Below are 20,931 nucleotides of genomic sequence, written 5' to 3' on the forward strand. Positions count from 1 at the left end.
AACAACTAATAATCAATAACACATGGTGCCTAAAAGAACACTGAAGCATTTAAATTTTTAAACATGATGCAACATGATGATGTTTCCAAGGTACAGACAGTGAGTAATTTATTTCCGTTAGGATGTCCTTTTTCAGAATGTTTTCCTTGAGGGGTGGTTGTCACTACAGCGCGTTGTTGCCTTCGTAGACACCGTCGTGAATCGGCGTACGTGCGCACTACTTCCAAAGAGCGAACGTAGCGGACGAGCTGCGAGGAATCGGGGTTGTGCTTCAACCGTGAGAAGAAAAAAAAAAAGCAAGATGGCGACTCATCAAGAAATATAGAATGGCCTGAAGGGAGTGATGGTGTCGGTCGGAAAAATATTGTGATCCACACAACTGTTACCAGTAGCGATTCGAGCCTAAAATGAAACGGATGCCTCGCGTCCACATTTTGAGTGTTTTGCCAGCGTGGAGGACGTACAGGGTGAATTGAAACGGCAAAGCGGCAAACTTTGCTTGTAGCCGTTAGCAACGCTTAGCTCGCCAGCTGCACCATAGCACAGCTGGCCCTCGTTAGCCAACCAACACCAACAAGCAGCAGCCGGCCACCAGCAGCCACCGCAACAAGACGAAGGAGAGCGGCCAGCGGCCCCGTCACATCCCGGGACATCGAGGTGTCTGCGGGTCAGTCAGCTATCGCATACAGCAACGCTACGTCTCACGTTCGTCTCATGTTTGGAGCTGCCAAGCGACTCTGCTTTTGTTACATAATGGCCAATCTCCGCGTTGACTTGGCGGTTGGTGTGAGGACACACGGAAGCCGGGTGTCAATGTTTGCTTCTTCTCACCTATGAGCTCACGAATGCTAACCAAGACGACAGAATCGGATCGGAGGCCTCGATGCTAACGTTAGCTTCCGTTTTACTAAAATAGACCAACGTTGAATGATCAAAGAGAACACAAGATGTAAGACTAAAGTCACGAGACACGAGAGGACATTTTTTTTATTTCAACTGGAATAGATATTTGTCGTGTGGTTTCGGGAGCTAACCCAAGCAAATCTCTTGTCATCAACATTGATATCAACTTTGTACAAGACAGCGTCGTCATTTCAGCGTGAGTGTTTATTATTATCATCGGTTAGTTAGGCACTCGTTTAGGTGTCGATACGTTATTTCAAAGCCGTTCCCATCAAAGTGCTTTGAAAGACAAAATGATGCCTCTGTGGCCTTGTTTTGAGTTAATGGCCTACACGCCATTGTTTAGGTACAAGCTTAACGACACACGGATTGGGTGAACACTTGCCTCAAGCCTAAATTAAATTCTAATCACCCCCAGTGTGAGGATTTTTAAGAAATTGTACTTTTGGAACAAGTGTCACGTTTCTCACAGTGTGCCAAAAATACGGACCCGTGTCTGTTAATGTATGGCCATGACAAATGTGGGTTGCCAAGTTTCCTCAATCTCCACTTTGAATCGCGTTGATTGTTAAAGAAGGTGTGTTCATGTCTTGAGTTGGGGGAGGTGGGATTTGGCTAGATCCCCAAGGAGGGCAAAACAAATGCTTCCTTGCTGGTGTAATATTTAGGGATTGAATATGAGGTGCTTCAAATTCCTAAGTTGTGCTCTTCTATGGAGATATACACCCCAAACATGCCTCTCATTCTATCAAATAATTGAAGGTGACACACTGAACAAGAAAGATATGCAAATAAACCTGCTTTGCAAAGGTAGCATTCTCACCCCAATATGTTTAGGGACAGGATACCTTTTTTGGAACTCTATATATGTTTGTTTTTGAATCACTTTTCTAGATAATCAAATTTTCTATCGAAGGCCCCTTATGTGTGAGATTATCTTGTAGCGCATGAAAATACTAAAACAGTCTTCTAAATTGTCTATTGAGGAGACTGCCTGCAATATTCCGGAGCAAAACGATTTTTTTTCTTCAGGGCAATGGAAGGGGACGAGTTTGTAGCTCCTCCGGAGTGTCCAGTTTTCGAGCCGACATGGGAGGAGTTCCAGGATCCTCTAGGCTACATCGCCAAAATACGTCCAATCGCAGAGAAGTCTGGAATTTGCAAAATCCGACCGCCCCAAGTAAGTATTTGTGAAACTTGAAGACAAAACACTAGCACAGTTTCAAATTTATTCTCAATCTTTATTTCATTTCCATTTGTATGTATTCACCTGCGCTAAGCCACTTTTGCTGGTCTGATTTGGTTATCAACAAATGATCAACAGTGTGTTACAGTTGTTGCCGCCTTTCTTTAATTTTCTTCACAAAGAAAAAATGTTGATGTGGCATAACCAGCCGAGCAAAGCCTGCAATTAATGGTTACGTCTTTTCCTTATGTGTTCGAACGCAGTTGTACTCTACAAGCAAACGTGTACTTCCTGTGCACATGCATACGCACCACATGGGACACTCTTGACTCGTGAAATCCCACTTACAGTTTACAGCTGTAGTTGAAGGGCCTCTTGTGTAGCTGAGGTGTTGTACACCAAATGTAACATGGGCTCTTACTTGAATAAAAGATTAAATGTCAGATTCTTATCTGACATTTAATCTTTCTGGACACATGATGCTAGCAGATCTATTTGGACGTGGCTATCAGGAAAAAAAACGGTGCTTTCATCCAATTGTGCAAGTTTAGAAACGGGCTGCCCCTCAGAGCAGTGGTTCTCAACCGCGGTCCTCGAGGACCCCTAGCCAGCCTGTTTTTTAAGGCTCCCCCAGCCAACACGGGTGTTTCAAACGAAGAGCTAATCAGCAAGCTCCGCTTGATAACGATCCTCAGCTATGTTGGCTTAGGGTGACATGGAATACAGGCCTGGATAGGGGTACTTGAGCTCTGGGTTGAAAACCATAGCCAAAAAAACCCAAAAAAAACTGGGGGCCCACAGAAGCAATATACAGTGGTGACTTATATAGTTTTAAGGTATGGATTGATAACCGTGAGCAAAAAGATCACACGGTAAATCAAATTGCAGCTCTAAAATGGCCTTTTTTTAAATAAAAACATATTTTTTCCTTTGAGCACAACTTTTTATTTTTAAACAGCACGCACGGACTTACAAGGACTGTCAACGTGTTCCCGACCAGCAGCGTTGACAGTCCATTCATATGTAAGTCCCGCGTGCTGCTCCTCCCTCCTGTTTAACTGTTTACATCCCCTCTCTGCTCAGCCAAAAAGGAGATGGAAAATAAGCTGCAGGCATCAACATTAACTTCAAAGAGGCGGCTCATTTAGTGATATCTGCAAGCAGTCAATCTTTTAAGTCCTATCAAAAGAAGAAAATGGCTCAGTAACTGTGATGGACAGTTTCACCGGTAGTAAACCGGTCATCGGCCTATTTGATAGTTACAATTAATTCTTATGAAGTATGCTGTTAAATAAAAGTCCATTCAAATGACATAGCTTAGGCTTTCAGTCCGCTAGCATAATGTTAACACAAAATAACATGTATGTTCTATGTCATATATTCCTTATCCTCTGTGTGGAACAGCTAGTATTCGTGCTGCACTGATAAATCGATGATTTTGAGTTGTTGTGTTGTCATAGAAGGAATTAACTCCTATCTCAAGGCACCACTCACTGCTCGGAGTAAGGCGCACAAAGATGTGCATTAAATGAAAAAGACCACTGGTTAATAATTATTTGTTGTTGGTGCTACACTGGCATATTTGTTTTCCGCCCACTGCCAGTTTGTGTATAAAAGTTTGTGCATCCCATCCTCAGCGTCCCAATGTTCCGCTGCTTTGCTTTAAAACACTCGTCCGTGTCACATTGAATTCATGCTTGTGTTGTTTATGGGGACAAGCCGAGACGGCTGGTGAGCGGAATGTTGAATGTGATGTTCTTTTCCTGAATAGGACTGGCAACCACCATTTTCAGTGGAGCTGGATACCTTCCGATTCACGCCGCGTATACAGAGGCTTAATGAACTGGAGGCAAGTCATTTGTACACACTTTCATGTGGTTAGTTGAATAACGTGGTTGAAGGTGTTTTTCATAGATGTTATTCATCTTGTTTTCCAGGCGGAGACGAGAGTAAAGCTGAATTATTTGGACCGCATTGCCCGGTTTTGGGAGATCCAGGCCTCCTCCTTGAAAATCCCGCACATTGAGAGGCGCATCCTTGATCTTTTCGGTTTGTCAAAGGTGAACATGAATTTAATCCTTACTCTAATATATATTGGTTTGAAATAATGCTCTGGGTTTTTTTTTTTTTTTTTAAAGCTGGGATGGAAATTTGAATAGATTTTTTATTTTTTTTTTTAAATCAAGTTAATCACAAAAAATACTTGACAGATTCATCTCCATAACTGAAAAATATGAAGCTAATCCATTTGATGAGTATCAGAATGGGTATCGACTGATCTCGTTCATGGATGATCTGAATTGGGAACATGAAACGCTGATCGGAACACCACTAATACTTGTAATAACCTTATGGAGTATAAAATTATTTGTTGAAGTGCATTTTTTTTTTTTTTTAACAGAACCAGGGTGTTATATTTTTTATCGTTAAAATATTTCATTTTTCTCCATTTCTGGTGCTTGTTTCTGTCACAATTTTGTTATGTTTTGGTGGAGTGTGGCCTTTGTTGTGTAATTGCACTCAAAGCGCCTCCCATTGGCCAGGAGGTAAATTGATATTGAACTGGGGAGGGTAAAATTGTGACCTATCGATTAAACAATATTTGCCCGCCAGTACAATTTATTTACTCGTGAAAAATCAAATACAATGTTGAATCTTAATTTTTATTCTAAGTGCATTGCAGAGGTATTGATTCTAGACTCTGTCTTGGAAGATACTCAAAATCTAGTAAGTATTCTCTGACCAAAATGATCAGGACATCCCCAATACCTTGGTGTTCCAGGTTGTGTCCGATGAAGGTGGTTTTGAGCTGGTCTGTAAAGAACGACGCTGGGCCAGGGTAGCTCAGCGGCTCGGCTACCCTCCGGGGAAGAACATCGGTTCTCTTCTGCGCTCGCACTATGAGAGGATTGTCCACCCATTTGAAATGTTCCAGTCCGGTGCCAGCTTGCCGGTATTGTTCAATGCTCACCTATTTTATTTATTTTGAATTTTTTTGTAATTAAGCTATGAGACAAAAATTGACTTTCAAGTTTTCTCGTTGCTGCATTTCTCAGCATTGCAAGCCAAAGCACTACGATGGCGAGGATGTGGATAAGGAATACAAGCCACACTCAATCCCCCTGCGTCAGTCTGTGCACCCTTCCAAAATGAGCAGTTACGGCCGCCGAGCCAACCGCTGCCAGCCAGATGTAAGTCAAAACACTTGGTCGTAAATTTGTGTCAAATATATGTTGAGGAATATGTTTTTAAGCTTCTAAATTGGTTCATGATTAATGATTGTGTTAGTAGCAAGTCACTTATGAAAGAAGCATTTTTATTAGGCAACTGTAGCACAGTGCGAGTGTGAAATTGACTTCACACGCTATTTTCACTAACGTCTCAGTCTGTCCTGAACTGCAACAGCTGAACAGTCCTTAATCATCATCAGTTTAACCGTTAGTTTCCTTTGCATGTCATTGTTTTATGTCAAGCTAACTTATTGATTTTCCAGGAATTCCATCAGTTCGATTGTGTTTTTTCCACTCACTGAAATGCACATTGGTTATTTCAATTCATGAGTCTTGCTTGGAAAAGAAACAAGGTACAAGGTGTCTCAGAAAGGTCCCAGGAACTGTGGGTGTCAAAGAAGATATTTCAAATTCAAAACTACAAGTTGAGAATTTCCCTGGAGTTTAACACAACTTCCCAAACTTCCCTGCCACTCCTGAAAGAATTCTTCCAGCATCCTCAACATCTCCGTCATCACGGCCATCTTGATAGTGTTCCCATCTTCAAAATGGGTCCCTTCCGTGACACCCTTGAGGTTGGGAAATGGGTGGGGAAATCACACAGAATCAGCCAGGTCAGGTGAGTTGGCAGGCTGATGCTGCACAGCGAAGAAAGGTCAGATACTCACTTGTGAGCAGGCGTGTAGTTATGGTAATTACCACAATTTGCCTCACCCCAACTCTCGCCTCTTCTCGTGCTCGCAATCAAGCACCGGCCTGCAATGATGAGAAAAACTTGGTTTGCCTTTGAATGAAACATAGCTTTTGAAACAACTCCTGGAACATTTTTGACACACCTCGTCTGCCACCTTTTGAACGTTACCATTATACAGCGGTGCCTTGCGATGCTGGTGACCTGACTGATTTTCTGAGCTGAACCTTGAGATACAAGCACAGAATGGTGGCAGTGCACTCCGTTCAATTCACTTCATAATAAGGAGCAATTTAGCAAGCAGTAAACAATCAAAAAAAAAAAAAGGCTTCAAGCAGTGTAATTCCTGAACCAGTTAAACATAAAACAAAGAGAATTACGCATAGTATACTGCAAATTACAACTGCCTAAAGAAATGCTTAATGCTAACATACAATGAAAAATTTAATCGCCATGCTCACGATTAGCATTGATCATTGCTATTTTACAACCCTCCGTGGCGTGCTGCATAAAGAGATTTAAACATTACTCACAGGCCTGTGTACAATATTCCTTGCAAGGGGAGAAATTCAGTTTTTTTTTTTATTTTTTTTTTTTTTTATTTTTTTTTTCTCCAAGTTGTGTGTGGTAATTTTCATAAGTTCTTATCTCAAGGCACCACGACAAGTAGTGACAGGACAAGTAATAAAATGTCATTGAGTTGTTCGGGTGCCAGAGTAATCCATCGACCAGTGTGACCCAGTAAACCGGCTTGGATGCATCTTGATCAATGTTCTATTACAGTAAAAGAATTCCTGAAACAACACCAATAAAAAAAAAATCATTTTATGAATCTTGTATCAAGTTATGTCAGTCTATAGTCTGCCATTGTGGTTCAGTAAATGGAGGGAGGAAGGGACTTGTGGTGTTTCAGCTTTTTTTTTTTTTTGTCACCTGCCTGAAGGTCTGCGTTGCATCAGTTAGATGGCAGTCCTCCATCTTACGCTGATGCCACTGTGTTGCTGTTAATTGTTCTTTGCTCAATCCCGTATGTGCTTGTGTGTGTCTGCCTAGCCCTAGATGTGACTGTCCACCCTGGTCGCATCCCAGCTTGCTTTGCTGCCATCCTGCAATTTCACCTGTGCTTTAGCCAGTCATTGTTACTGTCTGCTTATTACTTGGGTGCTTTCCCCCCAATAACTGTCATCAACAGACACTTGTATCGAATTAGCAGAGGAATCAATTCTGATAACATTTTTGCTCCAAGTCAATCTTGACTTACTGTCAATGGGATTCATTCAGTTTCAGCTTGTTTATAATGTGTACCGGTACATATTTTATAATTGTACCTATGCTGTAACTGATTTGAATCATCGATGAATCTGTATTTCATTTATTTTTTATTAGTGAATGAAATAAAAAAAAAAAAAAAGGATCCCTTCATTAAAACAAAACAATGAAAACAATGAAACGATGCCTTCAAGCGAAAGCAGCCACTCTGCTTTCATTGAGCATGACTGAAATCTGATAACTTTATTGTTGAGGCTGGAATCAGAGAATTTGAACAATTTTATGTTTAGCAAGTTCTCTGAACGATTGATCGATTATTAAAAGAAAAAAAAAGTAGATGTTTATAATCAGTTGTCAATCTATTGTTGCACGTTCCATTGTGCACATTGGTTGATAGTAAAACAATTCATTCAATATGAGCTGAAGGATGATAAATGACAAGAGATGAACAAACGTCTGTTAAATGCCATTTTCACCACAGCAGCTACTACTGTACAGTAGCTGCAGGTCCTTCTACCTGACTGCCCCACCTATCCTCTTCTTCCTCCTGGCTTAGTTTATTGTTGCTGTTGTTGTGTCCCCTTGCAGGGTCCGGAGGATCCGAACCCCCATCCTCTCACCACTGGCTCTCAACTCATCTCAGCGGTACTGCCTTTTGAGCATATGAGCTCACCCTCAACCGCTTACTCTTCTTACGTCTTTCTGCTGAATTCCTGGCATCTGTATCCGTTTATTTATTTTTTTGTATTGGGACTAACGACTTGAACACTTTTTATTTATTAACACCCTATATAATTAACATTTCTCACGACTGGGTTGGGATGATGCACTTAACGTGGCTTCTTCTGACAAGTTGGTGTGCATAGTGATTTTAATGTTGTAGTTGAATGAGAATTTAAAACCGCATTATTCAGATTTACCTGGCCAAACTGTGCTCGTGGCTGGTGGATTTACTACCTTTCTAGAACTTTAAACAGAAATCAATCTGAAGGGTATGTTTTTGTATTTTGAGTTGTTACATGATACTGTTCATGAAGTAGCTTGCCAACTTTCATCCCTGCTTATGAATCATATTCAAATGTCATATGGATTGCACACAATTTTCATTTTATAACCAGTTGTGACTTTGGTTTCTTACTGGGTACTTTGTGCTGGTTTCTTAATTTTGTCTTTCTGGTTAAAACGGTCCATATAGTTATGAAGGAAGAGTGACATTCCTGGTGCTAACTTACTAGCCTGAAAAAGTGTAGCATCACCTCTGGTTGAAATGAAATAATGCACATAAAACATTTGTGGGACAGGTTGGGAAGGGTAAAAAGCAAAGTGGTGTGCAATTGATTTGCGCACAGCATCATTTGTCATGTATCTTGTTTAAGAATGGTTTATGTATCATGGTTATTTTCTGCACATGGTGTTTTTGGGCTCATTTCCAAAGCGCCATCATTGCTTAATTTTGTTTGAGTCTTGTTGCTTTTTAAACAATCGTATTGGTCAACTGACTACTTAGACAAATAGTGCATCTGAAATTATTCACTTAAACTTTTTCTTTTCTTTCACTTTTTTTTTTTTTTTTTTTAAGATTTTGCAACTGAAAATACAAATTAATAAAAAGTAGTAGAGATATTTTTACAGATCAGTTGGATTTGCATGTAATTGATTGGACCTGATTTGGAAAGCCACATGCCTTTCTAAATGATGTCACATAGACTGTTGTAAGCGCATGTCAGAGCACAAGCCAAATAAATGGCCTGTAGACCTCCAAACGGGAAAATTGCACATAATTTCTGCTCCTTTGAAACTCCCTCTGAGCATAGTGGAGGAATGAGCAGAAGTTTTGAACCGCTGGGACTCGCTGACCATCAAAATTGAGTGATGAAGAAGGGCCTCTTAGGCTATGTTCACTACAGTGTGAAGTTTGTGAACATGGCGTAAGATCCATTTTCCAAAAATTAAATTGTCATTTTGAGAAACAAATTTAGAGCGGTTTTCCCCAGATGTGGATTTGTTCAACTTTTGCAACTGTAATAATCATTTGGTGACAAAACAGGTGGTAACCTTGGATTATTTGCATTATGTTCTAGAAATGGAAGATGGTGTTTTCATGACAACAAATATTTGACTTGTGCAGTACAAGAGTGGTTTGACTGGATCACTCCACTTACCTTTATACCCCAATGGCTTGTTTCATTGTCAGTGGTGAATGAACTTCAAATGTTTTTGTGAACCATTAGTGTTCTATTCTGGTTTATGGTTGTAGCTTCTTTTTTTTGTATTTGTGTTTTGGTTATAGGTCATATAACTTTCAAGCTTTCTTTAATGTCTAACCTAGCTAGAATAACTCCTTTTTGCACTCACTGCGTGTGATCTTCTTGATTTTTGTCTGCATTAGGCCACATTGCTTTTGCTTAGTGTGCTTTGAAGAGTAGCGACAGTTTGTCCGTTCCATCAAAATGACTGTCTGTCTACTTTTTACTTGTTGGCAGCCCGAACCTACTGAGGAAGACATAGAGAAGAACCCAGAGTTGAAGAAGCTGCAGATCTACGGCGCCGGGCCCAAGATGATGGGACTAGGACTCATGGCTCGGGACCGAGGCATTAGGAAGAAGGGTAAGAGGTAAATTGACTGAAATCTCGCATGCATTTTGATGACAACTTGTGATCATTTTCTTCCAGATGAACTGCCTTCAACTGTGACCATCAGGGACAGCACTGCACCTGCTCCGACTGTCACTTGTGTAAAAGAGGAGCCTGTGGTTTCACAGGCCAGTCAGACCGAAGAGCACTCGGTCACTCCCCAAGTTCCGCCCGCCACCATCACGGTCAAGATGGAGGTGAAAACAGAAGTCAAAACAGAGGTCAAGCCAGAAGTGAAGACTGAAGTCAAGAAAGAAGAATTGGAGGAGAATCTTAAAGAAAGTCATCAACATCTAGCTGATGGTCCGTGCACCAAAATGACTATGAGTCTACGACACAACCTCAACATGCAGAGTGTAAGTAATCAAAAAGATCCACCCAGATAAAACTCAAAACTTGATTTGTAATGGATGTAACTTTCAGAGAAAAAAAAAAAAAAGTACCCCAGGATGAAATGTAAAAAGTAGCACATAGGAACATAATATAGTATTGTAATCTTGTAATAATTTTTAGTCTCTAGCTCCAGAGGAATTGTGCACAGTTTTGAGTATTTGCCCATTTGCCACTCACCACTGAAATCTGTTTTGTCACAGGTGGAAACCTTTGTGTGTCGCATGTGTGGCCGCGGAGATGATGACGAGAAACTCCTGCTGTGTGATGGTTGTGATGACAACTACCACACGTACTGTCTGCTGCCACCACTCACTGATCTTCCCAAAGGCAACTGGAAATGCCCAAAGTGTGTTGCGGAAGTAAGTCGTAGATTAAAAACAAAAAGCTTCTGTCTTGTATGAAGAGGGTTCCAACCGGTAAGACTCACTCCGGTTGGACGTGCTCCTTTGCAGGCGTGCAAGAAGCCTTCGGAGGCTTTTGGCTTTGAACAAGCAACTCGTGAGTATAGTCTACAGAGTTTTGGCGAGATGGCCGACGCATTTAAAGCAGATTACTTCAACATGCCCGTCCATGTAAGAACACTCGCAAACCACTGGGAAGCACAACACCGCTGCCGTAATGAGAGAGGTCATCTGTCTGTGCTTCCTTTTGTAGATGGTTCCCACCGAGCTGGTAGAGAGGGAGTTCTGGAGGTTAGTTAGCAGCATCGAGGAGGATGTGACTGTAGAGTATGGAGCAGACATCCACTCGAAAGAGTTTGGCAGTGGCTTCCCAATGAACAACGGCAAGAAGATTCTGACAAAAGAAGAAGAGGTTTGCTTGCCGTTTGACTTATGTAATATGCTACAGTACTCTGCCGATGGCTTCCACTTTGACAAGCAAAATCTGAACCATTTTGAACTTAAGAATCACATTTCCAGGAAAGAAACATGACTAATTTTGTTCAAATGCCTGTTGCTTTAGTTATTCCAGCTGCATTAAAAAAAAACATAAAGCAAACCAGGTTTAAATAGTTTTTGAAAGTTAGAATAGTTTTGAATGTTGAGGTCTGATGTCAAGTGAGACAAAATATTTTTGAATGTCCTACGGAGGGGCCTTCCATTTATCATGATTAATCTATTGTTTGGTTTAATTATGAGCTTTGTCATCTTCACTGTCTGAAATACAATGGTAGAAACCAATGAGTAACCCACACACAATGAATACAAGTAGTGCTGCGTTATGTCAGTCAAGGCAAAATCTCTGAAGTGCTTCATGACGTAAAACGTGTGCACCTGTCAGGATTACGCCCGCAGTGGCTGGAACTTGAACGTGATGCCCGTGCTGGAGCAGTCCCTCCTGTGCCACATTAATGGCGACATCTCTGGCATGAAGGTGCCCTGGCTTTACGTTGGCATGGTATTCTCCGCTTTCTGCTGGCACATTGAGGATCATTGGAGCTACTCCATCAACTACCTGCACTGGTACACGACATGCTGTATTTATTTATTAATAAAGAGCTGCGGAGCTTGTATTCTAACACAATGGGTCATCTTCAGGGGCGAACCCAAAACCTGGTATGGAGTTCCCTCAGTAGCTGCTGAGCGACTCGAGGAAGTGATGAAGAAATTGACTCCCGAGTTATTTGAGTTCCAGCCTGACCTCTTGCACCAATTGGTCACAATCATGAACCCGAACATCCTCATGTCTCACGGTGTACCGGTCAGTATCATCATCCTCACATTCTGTTGGCTCAAAGTGACCATTTATGTGGCTTCACACTATTTTATTTTATTATTTTTTTTAAATTGACAGGTTGTAAGGACCAACCAGTGTGCCGGTGAGTTTGTCATCACCTTCCCCAGAGCCTACCACAGTGGTTTCAACCAGGGATATAATTTTGCAGAAGCAGTCAACTTTTGTACAGCCGACTGGGTAAGTGTCCTGTTGTTGTTCAACACAAGTGAGACTTGACAACCAGGATGACGTCGCCATTTTGTTGTCTCCTTATTAGCTGCCCGCTGGTCGTTCCTGCATTGAGCATTATCGACGTCTGCGGCGGTATTGCGTCTTCTCTCACGAAGAGCTCACTTGTAAAATGGCAGCCAGTCCAGAGAAACTCGACCTTAATCTTGCTGCAGCGACACACCGGGAAATGTTTATTATTGTTCAGGAGGAGAGAAAGCTGCGCAAGGCTCTGATGGAAAGGGTAAGGTTTGGCAAACTTTTTGATTTGTCTTTTTTTATGCTTTTTGCAAGCAATATAATGCACTATTGACTAACTGTAAAAATGTACTCTACATGCAGGGCATCACCGAAGCGGAGCGTGAGGCGTTTGAACTGCTGCCTGATGATGAGCGACAGTGTGACAAATGCAAGACAACGTGTTTCCTCTCAGCACTGGCTTGTTTAAATTGCCCCGAGCATCTGGTGTGTCTCTATCACACTCAGGATCTGTGCAACTGCCCCACTGACAAACTCTACCTCAGGTAATGAACAGACTCTCAATTCTGTTATCATATCCACTGGTAAATACTTGCAGAATTACCGTTTTGCATTCCTCCTTGCAGGTACAGATACACCCTGGATGAGTTGCTGGCCATGTTACACCGCTTAAAGGTTCGCTCAGAGTCCTTTGACTCATGGGCCAATAGGGTCAAAGAGGCGCTTGAGCAAGAGGATGGGAACAAGATAGGTAAGAAAAGCACCACTCAGGTTGCTGGCATTGCTTCGATGATTTCCACAGAAATGGTGGAATTAAGCCAATTGTGTGGTATTCAATTAAATCCCAGGAATTGATGAGTTGGAAACGCTGAAGACCGAAGCATCAGAAAAGAAGTTCCCCGACAATGAACTTCTCCGTAAACTCAACACTGTTCTCAAAGACATCGAGCACTGCCAACAGAAGAGCACGGAACTTCTCGCTCACACAAAGACCAGGTGAGATACATGGATACGTACTGATTAGCTCTATCAGAACATTTACTAATTGCTGTATTTCAGTGAGGCAATCATGACATTGGCGGAGCTGAAGTCGTTGATAGAGACCATGCAAAACCTGCCTTGTGTGATGGGTCAACTGGAGGAAGTGCAGGTAATTACCACATGTTCATAGAATTGCATTACAACTTTCTAAGATCTAATGTATTGGTTTTCCCCATCAAGGCGGTTCTGCAGGTGGTGAGTGATTATCAGAGCCGAGCTCAGGAGCTGATCAACGAGCGCGACTGGAGGAGGAACTCGGCCCCAGCGGAGCTCTTGCAGACGTTGCTGGAGCAGGGAGCGCAACTTCCTGTCGTGGTGCCAGAGTGCAGTCTGCTTCGGGGCCTTCAGGAGTTGGGGCGCTGGCTGGCAGAGGTCAGGCGCACCTTGGGCACTGAGGGGAGGGAGAGGCCGGAGGTCACCTTGGCGGTGTTGAGGAATCTGATTGAGGCGGGCTGCAACGTGCCTCAGAGTGCGTCGGTGGATACGGCCATGGCAGAGCTGCAAGAGCTGCTCACGATTGCCGAGCGTTGGGAGGAGAAAGCGCAGATCTGTCTCGAGCAAAGGTACGGCGGACTAGTGATGTCATGATACCAGCATTTTGACTTCGATACCATACCTGCATAAAATACCTCGATAGCAGTACTGAAACAGTACCTCAACAAAACTCTAAATATCAGCAAAAGTCGCAAAATTAAAACTGACAAAAGAACTTCAAATTATTTTTTTTATTCATTCAAAATATTGGGATGTATACATCAATTTATGTACATATTGTAAATATTTGTGTATACTGTATGTGCTTTCACATTGCATGCCATATTCTTGAACTACTGTATTTGACTGCATTTGATGTCATCCGTTTTAAATATTGTAATAGTGGCACTCCAATGACTCAATGTCACGTTGCTGGACTGTGCGTACATCTCTGCTCGTCTCCGTTCCGCTCGCAATTAGTCGAATGCGTAATCAAATACTACAAACTGGGAACAAATAATTCACACTCGACTTATTTTTAAGGGAAGTGTTAAAAATGCGTCACAGCCTTTCGCTATGTCAGTCTGAGCTTGTTCAATGCATAACTGTGATTTCCTACTGTACCCGTTCGTTGAATGCACCTTGAGTCCACTGCAGGAGTGATTGTTACTTTTTCTTCTGCTTCTCTTGTTACAAAACGGTTCTAAAACTGAATATCAAAAACCACGCGTGTTCTTCATGTTTATTGAAAACATGCCTCGGCAATGCTGTCGTGTGGCTTCCACTTTGCTTGCACGCTCCCATGAAGCCTTAATTAACGCGTCATGCTTCTCAACGAGGAGTGCCTGGCCAACGCCACTTAAGGCGTTTTCCACATATCGGTAGACAGGCGGCCATGCATGTATGTGTATGGTGTACGTGCCTTTAAAACAGAGTTGGCGGGCTGTCTGGTATTTATTTTTTAAGTACTGCTACTAAGAAAAATGATACAAATTTGTTTTTGACGCCAAAAGATCTTGTACAGACAACACGTCACAACCATTTGTCCCTGTTCTCAACTTGGCAAATGTCTTCCCCAGGCAAAAGCACCCACTGTCAACACTGGAGGCAATTGTGAACGAGGCCCAGCTCATTCCTGTCAAGTTGCCCAACATTCAAGCCTTGCAGGGCTGCCTAAGCCGCGCACGTGCTTGGGTAACAGACCTGCTGGAAATCCAGGTAAGATAGCACCTTCGTCGCTTCAAGCGCTCGATGCAATTCAAACTTGTGTCAACATTTTGTGGCTTGCTGCCCACTTGTCACAGAACGGGGAGCATTACCCGTGCCTGGATGACCTGGAGGGCCTGGTGGCCGTCGGAAGGGACTTGCCCGTCTTCATGGAGGAGCTGCGCCAGCTGGAGTTACAGGTGGCCAGTGCTCACTCCTGGAGGGACAAGGCCACCAAGACCTTCTTGAAGAAGAGCAGTCAGCACAGCCTGCTCGAGGTGCCCTCCCACCGCTACCGGCCGAACCTGATTGAACCGCTGCGGGTTTAGTGTTTCATGAGTGGCCGACGGTTAACCACGGGTTTTGCGGCCATTCAAAATTTCAATAGATGTTTCAACCAATGAAAAATGCACATGAGCTTTTGCACACACAAATAACCTCCAGGTTTTAAGCTGAAGTGAGACCTAAATTGGCACTACCAAGCTGTACAATATATACAGTACGCTAGAATATATTGCGCTTTACAACGATACATAACCAAATTTAACATTTTCATGAGTATTCCCTCATTTTATGCTGGAGTTTTGTTCCAAAAAATACAGTTTGCTCATCTTCCGCTGGGGTTAGGCTCCAAAAAATACCCACAATAAATTAAATCCGCAAAGTAGCTAACTTTATGTATTATATTTACTCTAAATGTTTTAAGGCTCTAAAACCCCTCACCACACACTTGATACACTTTTCTTATCGAGGCATTTACTTTTTCTCACATCTCTTTTTTTTAAACAAGATGTTTAACAATGTTCAAACCTTCATAAATTTTATATAATAGCTACATTGTTGTAAAATATATAAATATATGCAGAATTGCACTAAAAAAAAATCCGCAATAGAGTGAGACTGCGAAAAGTGAACTGCATTATAGTGAGGGAACACTGTACACGTAATAAGTGAAATCTGCAAAGTAGTTGTATTTTTATAAATATTTTAAAGCTGTAAAATCCCTCACGACACTTTATACACTGTAAGATGGTTTTAAAATAATGGCTTCGAAGTTTATGGTACATTTCTAGTTTGAAGTATCAATATAGGCAATTGTAAAAAAATGGTGAAGGAATTTAACTCATTCACTACCTTTTGACAAGTGTACTTGTAAATTTTATTCTTTTGAACGGGGCTAGATGGGGGAGAATCTAGTGATGCTGCACTGTAAATGTCAAACTTGGAAACAACTTTACTGTTGAGTAGATGACATAATTGCCCCATTTTATACAAAATAAGTTCGAGAGTCCATGGGAGTAATGGCTACATTTTGTGCAACCTACATTTTTCTGCTGTCTATTATAAAGAACCGGACAGGGCAGAAAGGAGGCATTCTATTCTGTCATTTGGTAGATTTGGTTTATATAATTATTGAACATATCGTGTCTGTATTGAACAGTTTGAAATGTTCTAAAATGGCTGGCAGTGAATGAGTTCTTAATAAACACATTTTCCCCCGCCAGGTGTTGTGTCCATGTGCAAAAAGGCGACATGACAAGACATCAGAGGATGCGGACGATTGTGACAGCAACACTCTGGGCCTCTCCGCTCAGGACCTTCGAGACCCGGCAGCTGTCGTGAGTGTGCCGCACAACACAGACTGTCAATTTGCAGGGTCTGCATTGGGGGCGTCTGAACTTGTGTCGTCTCTCTAGGTGATGGCGTTCAAGGAAGGGGAGCACCGGGAGAAGGAGGCGCTACTGAGGTTACAGAAAGTCAACATGGGGAAGAGCGGACTTAATGAGGGGAAGGAGACGTCGGACGAGCTCATGGAAACGGACTCGGCAAACTGTGTCAAAGAGAACGGGAACGACCCCGGCGCCGCTTCCGTTCAGACGGTGTGCGTGTGCGCCGGCCAGCCGCGCGCACCTCAGCTGCGCTGCCACCTTTGCAAGGACTGGTTCCACGGCGGTTGCGTTCCCGTCCCCTCGCTGCTGCCCTCTTGCGAACCGCCGGGCAACCTGCGCTGCTGGTGGGACTGGGACTCGCGCTTTCTGTGCCCGCGGTGCCAGCGCTCGCGCCGCCCCCGCCTGGAGACCATCCTGGCGCTGCTGGTGGCCTTGCAGAGGCTGCCCGTGCGCCTGCCCGAGGGCGAGGCGCTGCAGTGTCTGACGGAGAGAGCCATCACCTGGCAGGGGCGCGCCAAGGAAGCGCTGGAGACCCCCGAGCTGCAGCGGGCCCTTCAGACGCTGCAGGAACTCAAAGAAACACTCGGTCGTGATGAGGAGGCAAGCGGGCAAAAAGAGACACACTCCAGCTCGGTCATCGTTTTATCCGACTCGGAGGGCGGCGAGGGAGAGGACGGAATCATCGATCTGACGGAGGATTCTCCGAAAAAGAAATCCAAGCAGTCCAATGGCATCGAGGTACAGCCTAAAACGGGGGTTTCATGGGAGATGTTTTCCCAAGCACTAATTCATAAGTCAAATGCCGTCTTATACACGGAGTCCTCGAGTTAAGACGCACTCGACCTCAGACTTTCGATATTACAAAAGTTACGCCCGGTCCACCATTTTGGCTCCTTGTTCGCCATATAGCCCACAGTATTTTCCGCTCGTCCGCTATTAGCGCCCTTAGCTGGTGCTAGCGCGCTTGTGGGAGTATCTTTGGCTTTTTTTTTTTTTTTTTTTTATTATCCCCCTTTCCCCCCCCCCCCCCCCACATCATGGCCCCAAATAAGAAAGCTCTGTCTTCTATCAATGTTGGTCCAGCCAAAAGAAAAGCAATTACCATGGAAACGAAGCTAGACATCATAAAAACATTAAAGAAATGAGACGCCGATGAACATCGGCAAAGACTTGGGCTTCAGTTGGACAGCACCTTTATTTATTTATTTATTTAAATGGAAATTATTTTTGATGTAAATATTGACTTTAAAGGGATACTGGACTCATTTAGCCAACTTCAGCAGTAAAAAGTTAATACTTTGTCTGTAATTAACTCATTTGCTCCCAAAGACGTATTTTGTTGTTTTTATGCTAGAGCATACAGAAGGCTTTGATGCTGCCTCTGAACTGAAAAAAATGCTTGAAGCAATGGTAGTTATTACAAAAACGGCCAGCAGGTGGCAGCAGAGTATGAGATCAAACATGTTGCAAAAAACCTTCCCCCCCCCCCACTTTTTTAAACCTATTTGTCATTAAACTTAGCTATATTCTAACGCTAACTGCTGCAAAACAGAAACAGATAGAAATCTACTTCTTTTTTTTTTTCCCCGATGAAAGAAGAGATGATAATCTTTCGTTTGTATTCTGTATATACTGTGGGCCCTGCAAAAGCAGTCCAAATCCAGTAAAGGGGGTTGCTTCAGTGAAAAAGGCTGGGAGTGAATGAATTAATGTGGTAACTACATTATTTTTCATCTACAATTAATACCTTTAAAAAGTAATTTTTGTACTTGCTGTCGACTGACAATATCACCTGTGCTGAGGAAGTAGGTAACGACCAATCATGACTCAGTTTACTGACCAAAGCCCGAAAACAAGTAGAAAAATGACTTTGTCAAGCTATTAATTGTACATGAAAAATAATGAAGTTATCAAATTCATTCTGGACAAAATGTTAACTTTTCACTGCTGAAAATTGTTCAATGAGTCTTTTTAAGCGGAAAATCGACTTAAGTCGAAATACATTGCTAGCGTAGGAACGGAAGTCTGACGTAACTCAAGGACTCCCTGTATGAGAGCTTTTGTTAAACAAGCACCAAAACTACACAAATGGTTGTAAATGAGCAGTGAAATATTTATTTTCAGTCCATTTGTGTGATTTAAGGTGATTGTTTTCCCGCAGGTCGCTCGCGAGAACGGCGTCGGCGAGAACTCCAGCGCCACTGGTAAGTCTGCAAAGTCTGCATGTCGGACCGCCTGCCCGTTGCCCTCGGCGACCGACGTTGAAGGCGTCGTTTGCGCTGTTCAGGTGTGGGCGCTCTGCTACCGCTGCTGCCCGAGCTCAAAGGTCAAGTGGTGCAACTTTCGTCAGACACGAGGGAGCGACTGGAGGAGCTGCAGCTGGAAGGAGACCTGCTGGAAGTTTCTCTGGACCAGATGCAAATCATCGGCAAAGTCCTGCATGCGGCCTCCGAGCCGCCCGTGGCGACACTATGCACACTCATTCAGGTCAGCTCTGACGTCATCGTGTGAGTTGCTTGTGTCCAATGGACAAGAGTTTTATTGGTGGGGGGAAAAAAAAAGGTTGTTGCAATCTTAAAGGAGTATATCCGGAGCAATAACCTTGAATTAATGGCAAAAATCTTACCCAATTAAGTGCCCAAAGAGAACAATGACGAGAAAACATATCTGGTGTCGTACGTGTGCCGCCCATAGACACAACTTGAAGAGCAGCGACGAAGCAGTCGAGGCCGTACGAAGGACTCCAAGAGGAAGCGAAAGAGCCACAGAGGAGGCGCCGACAATACAGATGGGGTCGGCGCAGCGCCGCCGGACGTGTCCGACTCCAAGAAAGCGTGCCCCTCCCCTCGCCCGCCTGCCCACATTCCTACGGAGGTACGACTGCCGACACTTTCCACCTTCAGTGGAACCTCACTCCACAAACTTGTATTTCCGTTGAGACACTTGAAGTGATGCAGAAAAATGTCCAGTCGCTAGCTACTGAAACTTGACTCACTTAGCCACACCTCTTTCAAGAGGAACTAACCCCACCCCCAATATTTTTTGCAAAGATGATGTATGTGGTATCACTAATGAAAATACAGTATTGGGATTAGTGGAATAAGAATTAAACTCATCAATCTCAGGGTGCTGCTTTGTTGGGCAATATCGCCCTCTAGGGGTTAAATTAACATCACAATGACACTGTCAAGCGAATATCAATAGGCAACTATTCCTGGATGTTGATGTTTGTTTGTATGTAAAGGGCTTGAAATGTTTTTTGGCAGATTCTGTGAATGTGGACGTTGGCTCTGCCAAAGAAATTGAGGGAGCAGACTGACAAAAGAAAGATGCGGACACCCCCCACCACCTCATCTCTCAATCTTGTACACTCCCCACCCACCCAAACACGAATACCACTTCCTGCTCTCCCACAAGCTCCGCCTTTCCTGGAGCCGTTTTTCCCGTCAGACCTTGCAGACTGTCGGATCATGTGGGACCTCCTGTGATAGAAATGTGTGTGTGGTCTATCTAGAGTTGTCTCCCAGGTAAGTTGGTATGCTTTGTTACCCCCCAAGCGTATTAAATGGAAGCCCCTCCCCCGTTCTCCAGTTCCTCGGATAAGCTATTTGGGTTCGTTTGGTTTTACCGAGGCCACGATGCGACTCGGACGTGCGACACAACCTTTGAAGACTTTTTATTTTTGTAGTCGTACTGAAGCTGGTGTTGGCAACCTTGGCAAGGAACTGTTGACGTCGTTTTGGGAAGTGTTTAAAACAGGCATTCATGTTTTTGGTGCTACTTTCCCAAAATGGACGCTGTGTGACCCCCGGAGCCGTTCCACTTTACTCATCTGCAAAATATGGTAACTTTACTGTAACCCACTTTATTTCCCCGTTTCAAGCGATATTCTTCTCGTTATTATTATTGTTATTATTGCAGAGAGACACTGTTATCAGTTGTGTATAAACTTTTTATTTGAATGTTGCCTTTGTTTCTTTTCACTCTTGTTAGAAAAATAAAGGTTTAGAATTGTTTAGGAAACACTGAGTCCTTCTTTTGGCCACTTTTGCACGGTCGGATATTCAAACAGAAAAGCAGCAACAAAGCTTCATGAACATGGATTTTATTTAGAAAAAACGCACAAAGTAGACGGCACAACATTGAGCAAACAACTACCGGCTAGCACGTTTACACAGTCACGGTATTTAAATGTAAAAAGTCTCAAAAGCAAACATGCTTGGGAAAACAAAATTACAACGAATGAGCTTTGTTCACGTGGAAGGCCAATGGGACGCTTTTCACTTTGTAAAGCACACAAGGGAAATGCTG

General features: G+C 43.1%; 1 protein-coding gene across 1 annotated transcript; it reads left to right on the forward strand.

Annotated features, from left to right (window-relative positions):
* The first annotated feature begins 249 nt into the window (after window positions 1–249).
* On the forward strand, window positions 250–20,643 carry kdm5c (lysine demethylase 5C). Its single transcript, XM_077513353.1, has 29 exons — window positions 250–667; window positions 1,936–2,083; window positions 3,861–3,938; window positions 4,027–4,149; window positions 4,872–5,042; window positions 5,146–5,280; window positions 7,868–7,924; window positions 9,763–9,886; window positions 9,953–10,269; window positions 10,507–10,665; window positions 10,759–10,878; window positions 10,961–11,119; window positions 11,588–11,769; window positions 11,845–12,007; window positions 12,101–12,220; window positions 12,300–12,494; window positions 12,593–12,774; window positions 12,856–12,980; window positions 13,078–13,225; window positions 13,289–13,379; window positions 13,451–13,833; window positions 14,824–14,962; window positions 15,049–15,228; window positions 16,456–16,569; window positions 16,648–17,358; window positions 18,782–18,824; window positions 18,908–19,107; window positions 19,315–19,494; window positions 19,887–20,643. Exons 2-29 carry the CDS (start codon window positions 1,940–1,942, stop codon window positions 19,893–19,895), a joined length of 4,752 nt encoding a protein of 1,583 aa, XP_077369479.1. The 5' UTR covers window positions 250–667; window positions 1,936–1,939; the 3' UTR covers window positions 19,896–20,643.
* The last annotated feature ends 288 nt before the right edge of the window (window positions 20,644–20,931 follow it).

Source organism: Festucalex cinctus, chromosome 2 (genome assembly GCF_051991245.1).
Source record: "Festucalex cinctus isolate MCC-2025b chromosome 2, RoL_Fcin_1.0, whole genome shotgun sequence".
Classification (NCBI taxonomy): domain Eukaryota; kingdom Metazoa; phylum Chordata; class Actinopteri; order Syngnathiformes; family Syngnathidae; genus Festucalex; species Festucalex cinctus.

Bases quoted from the DNA above. Each gene is read 5' to 3' on its own strand.
- kdm5c (XM_077513353.1), top strand. From the start codon at position 1,940: ATGGAAGGGGACGAGTTTGTAGCTCCTCCGGAGTGTCCAGTTTTCGAG. The intron at 11,120-11,587 runs GTTTGCTTGCCG...TGCACCTGTCAG, and splicing joins TTCTGACAAAAGAAGAAGAG to GATTACGCCCGCAGTGGCTG. The intron at 12,981-13,077 runs GTAAGAAAAGCA...ATTAAATCCCAG, and splicing joins AGAGGATGGGAACAAGATAG to GAATTGATGAGTTGGAAACG.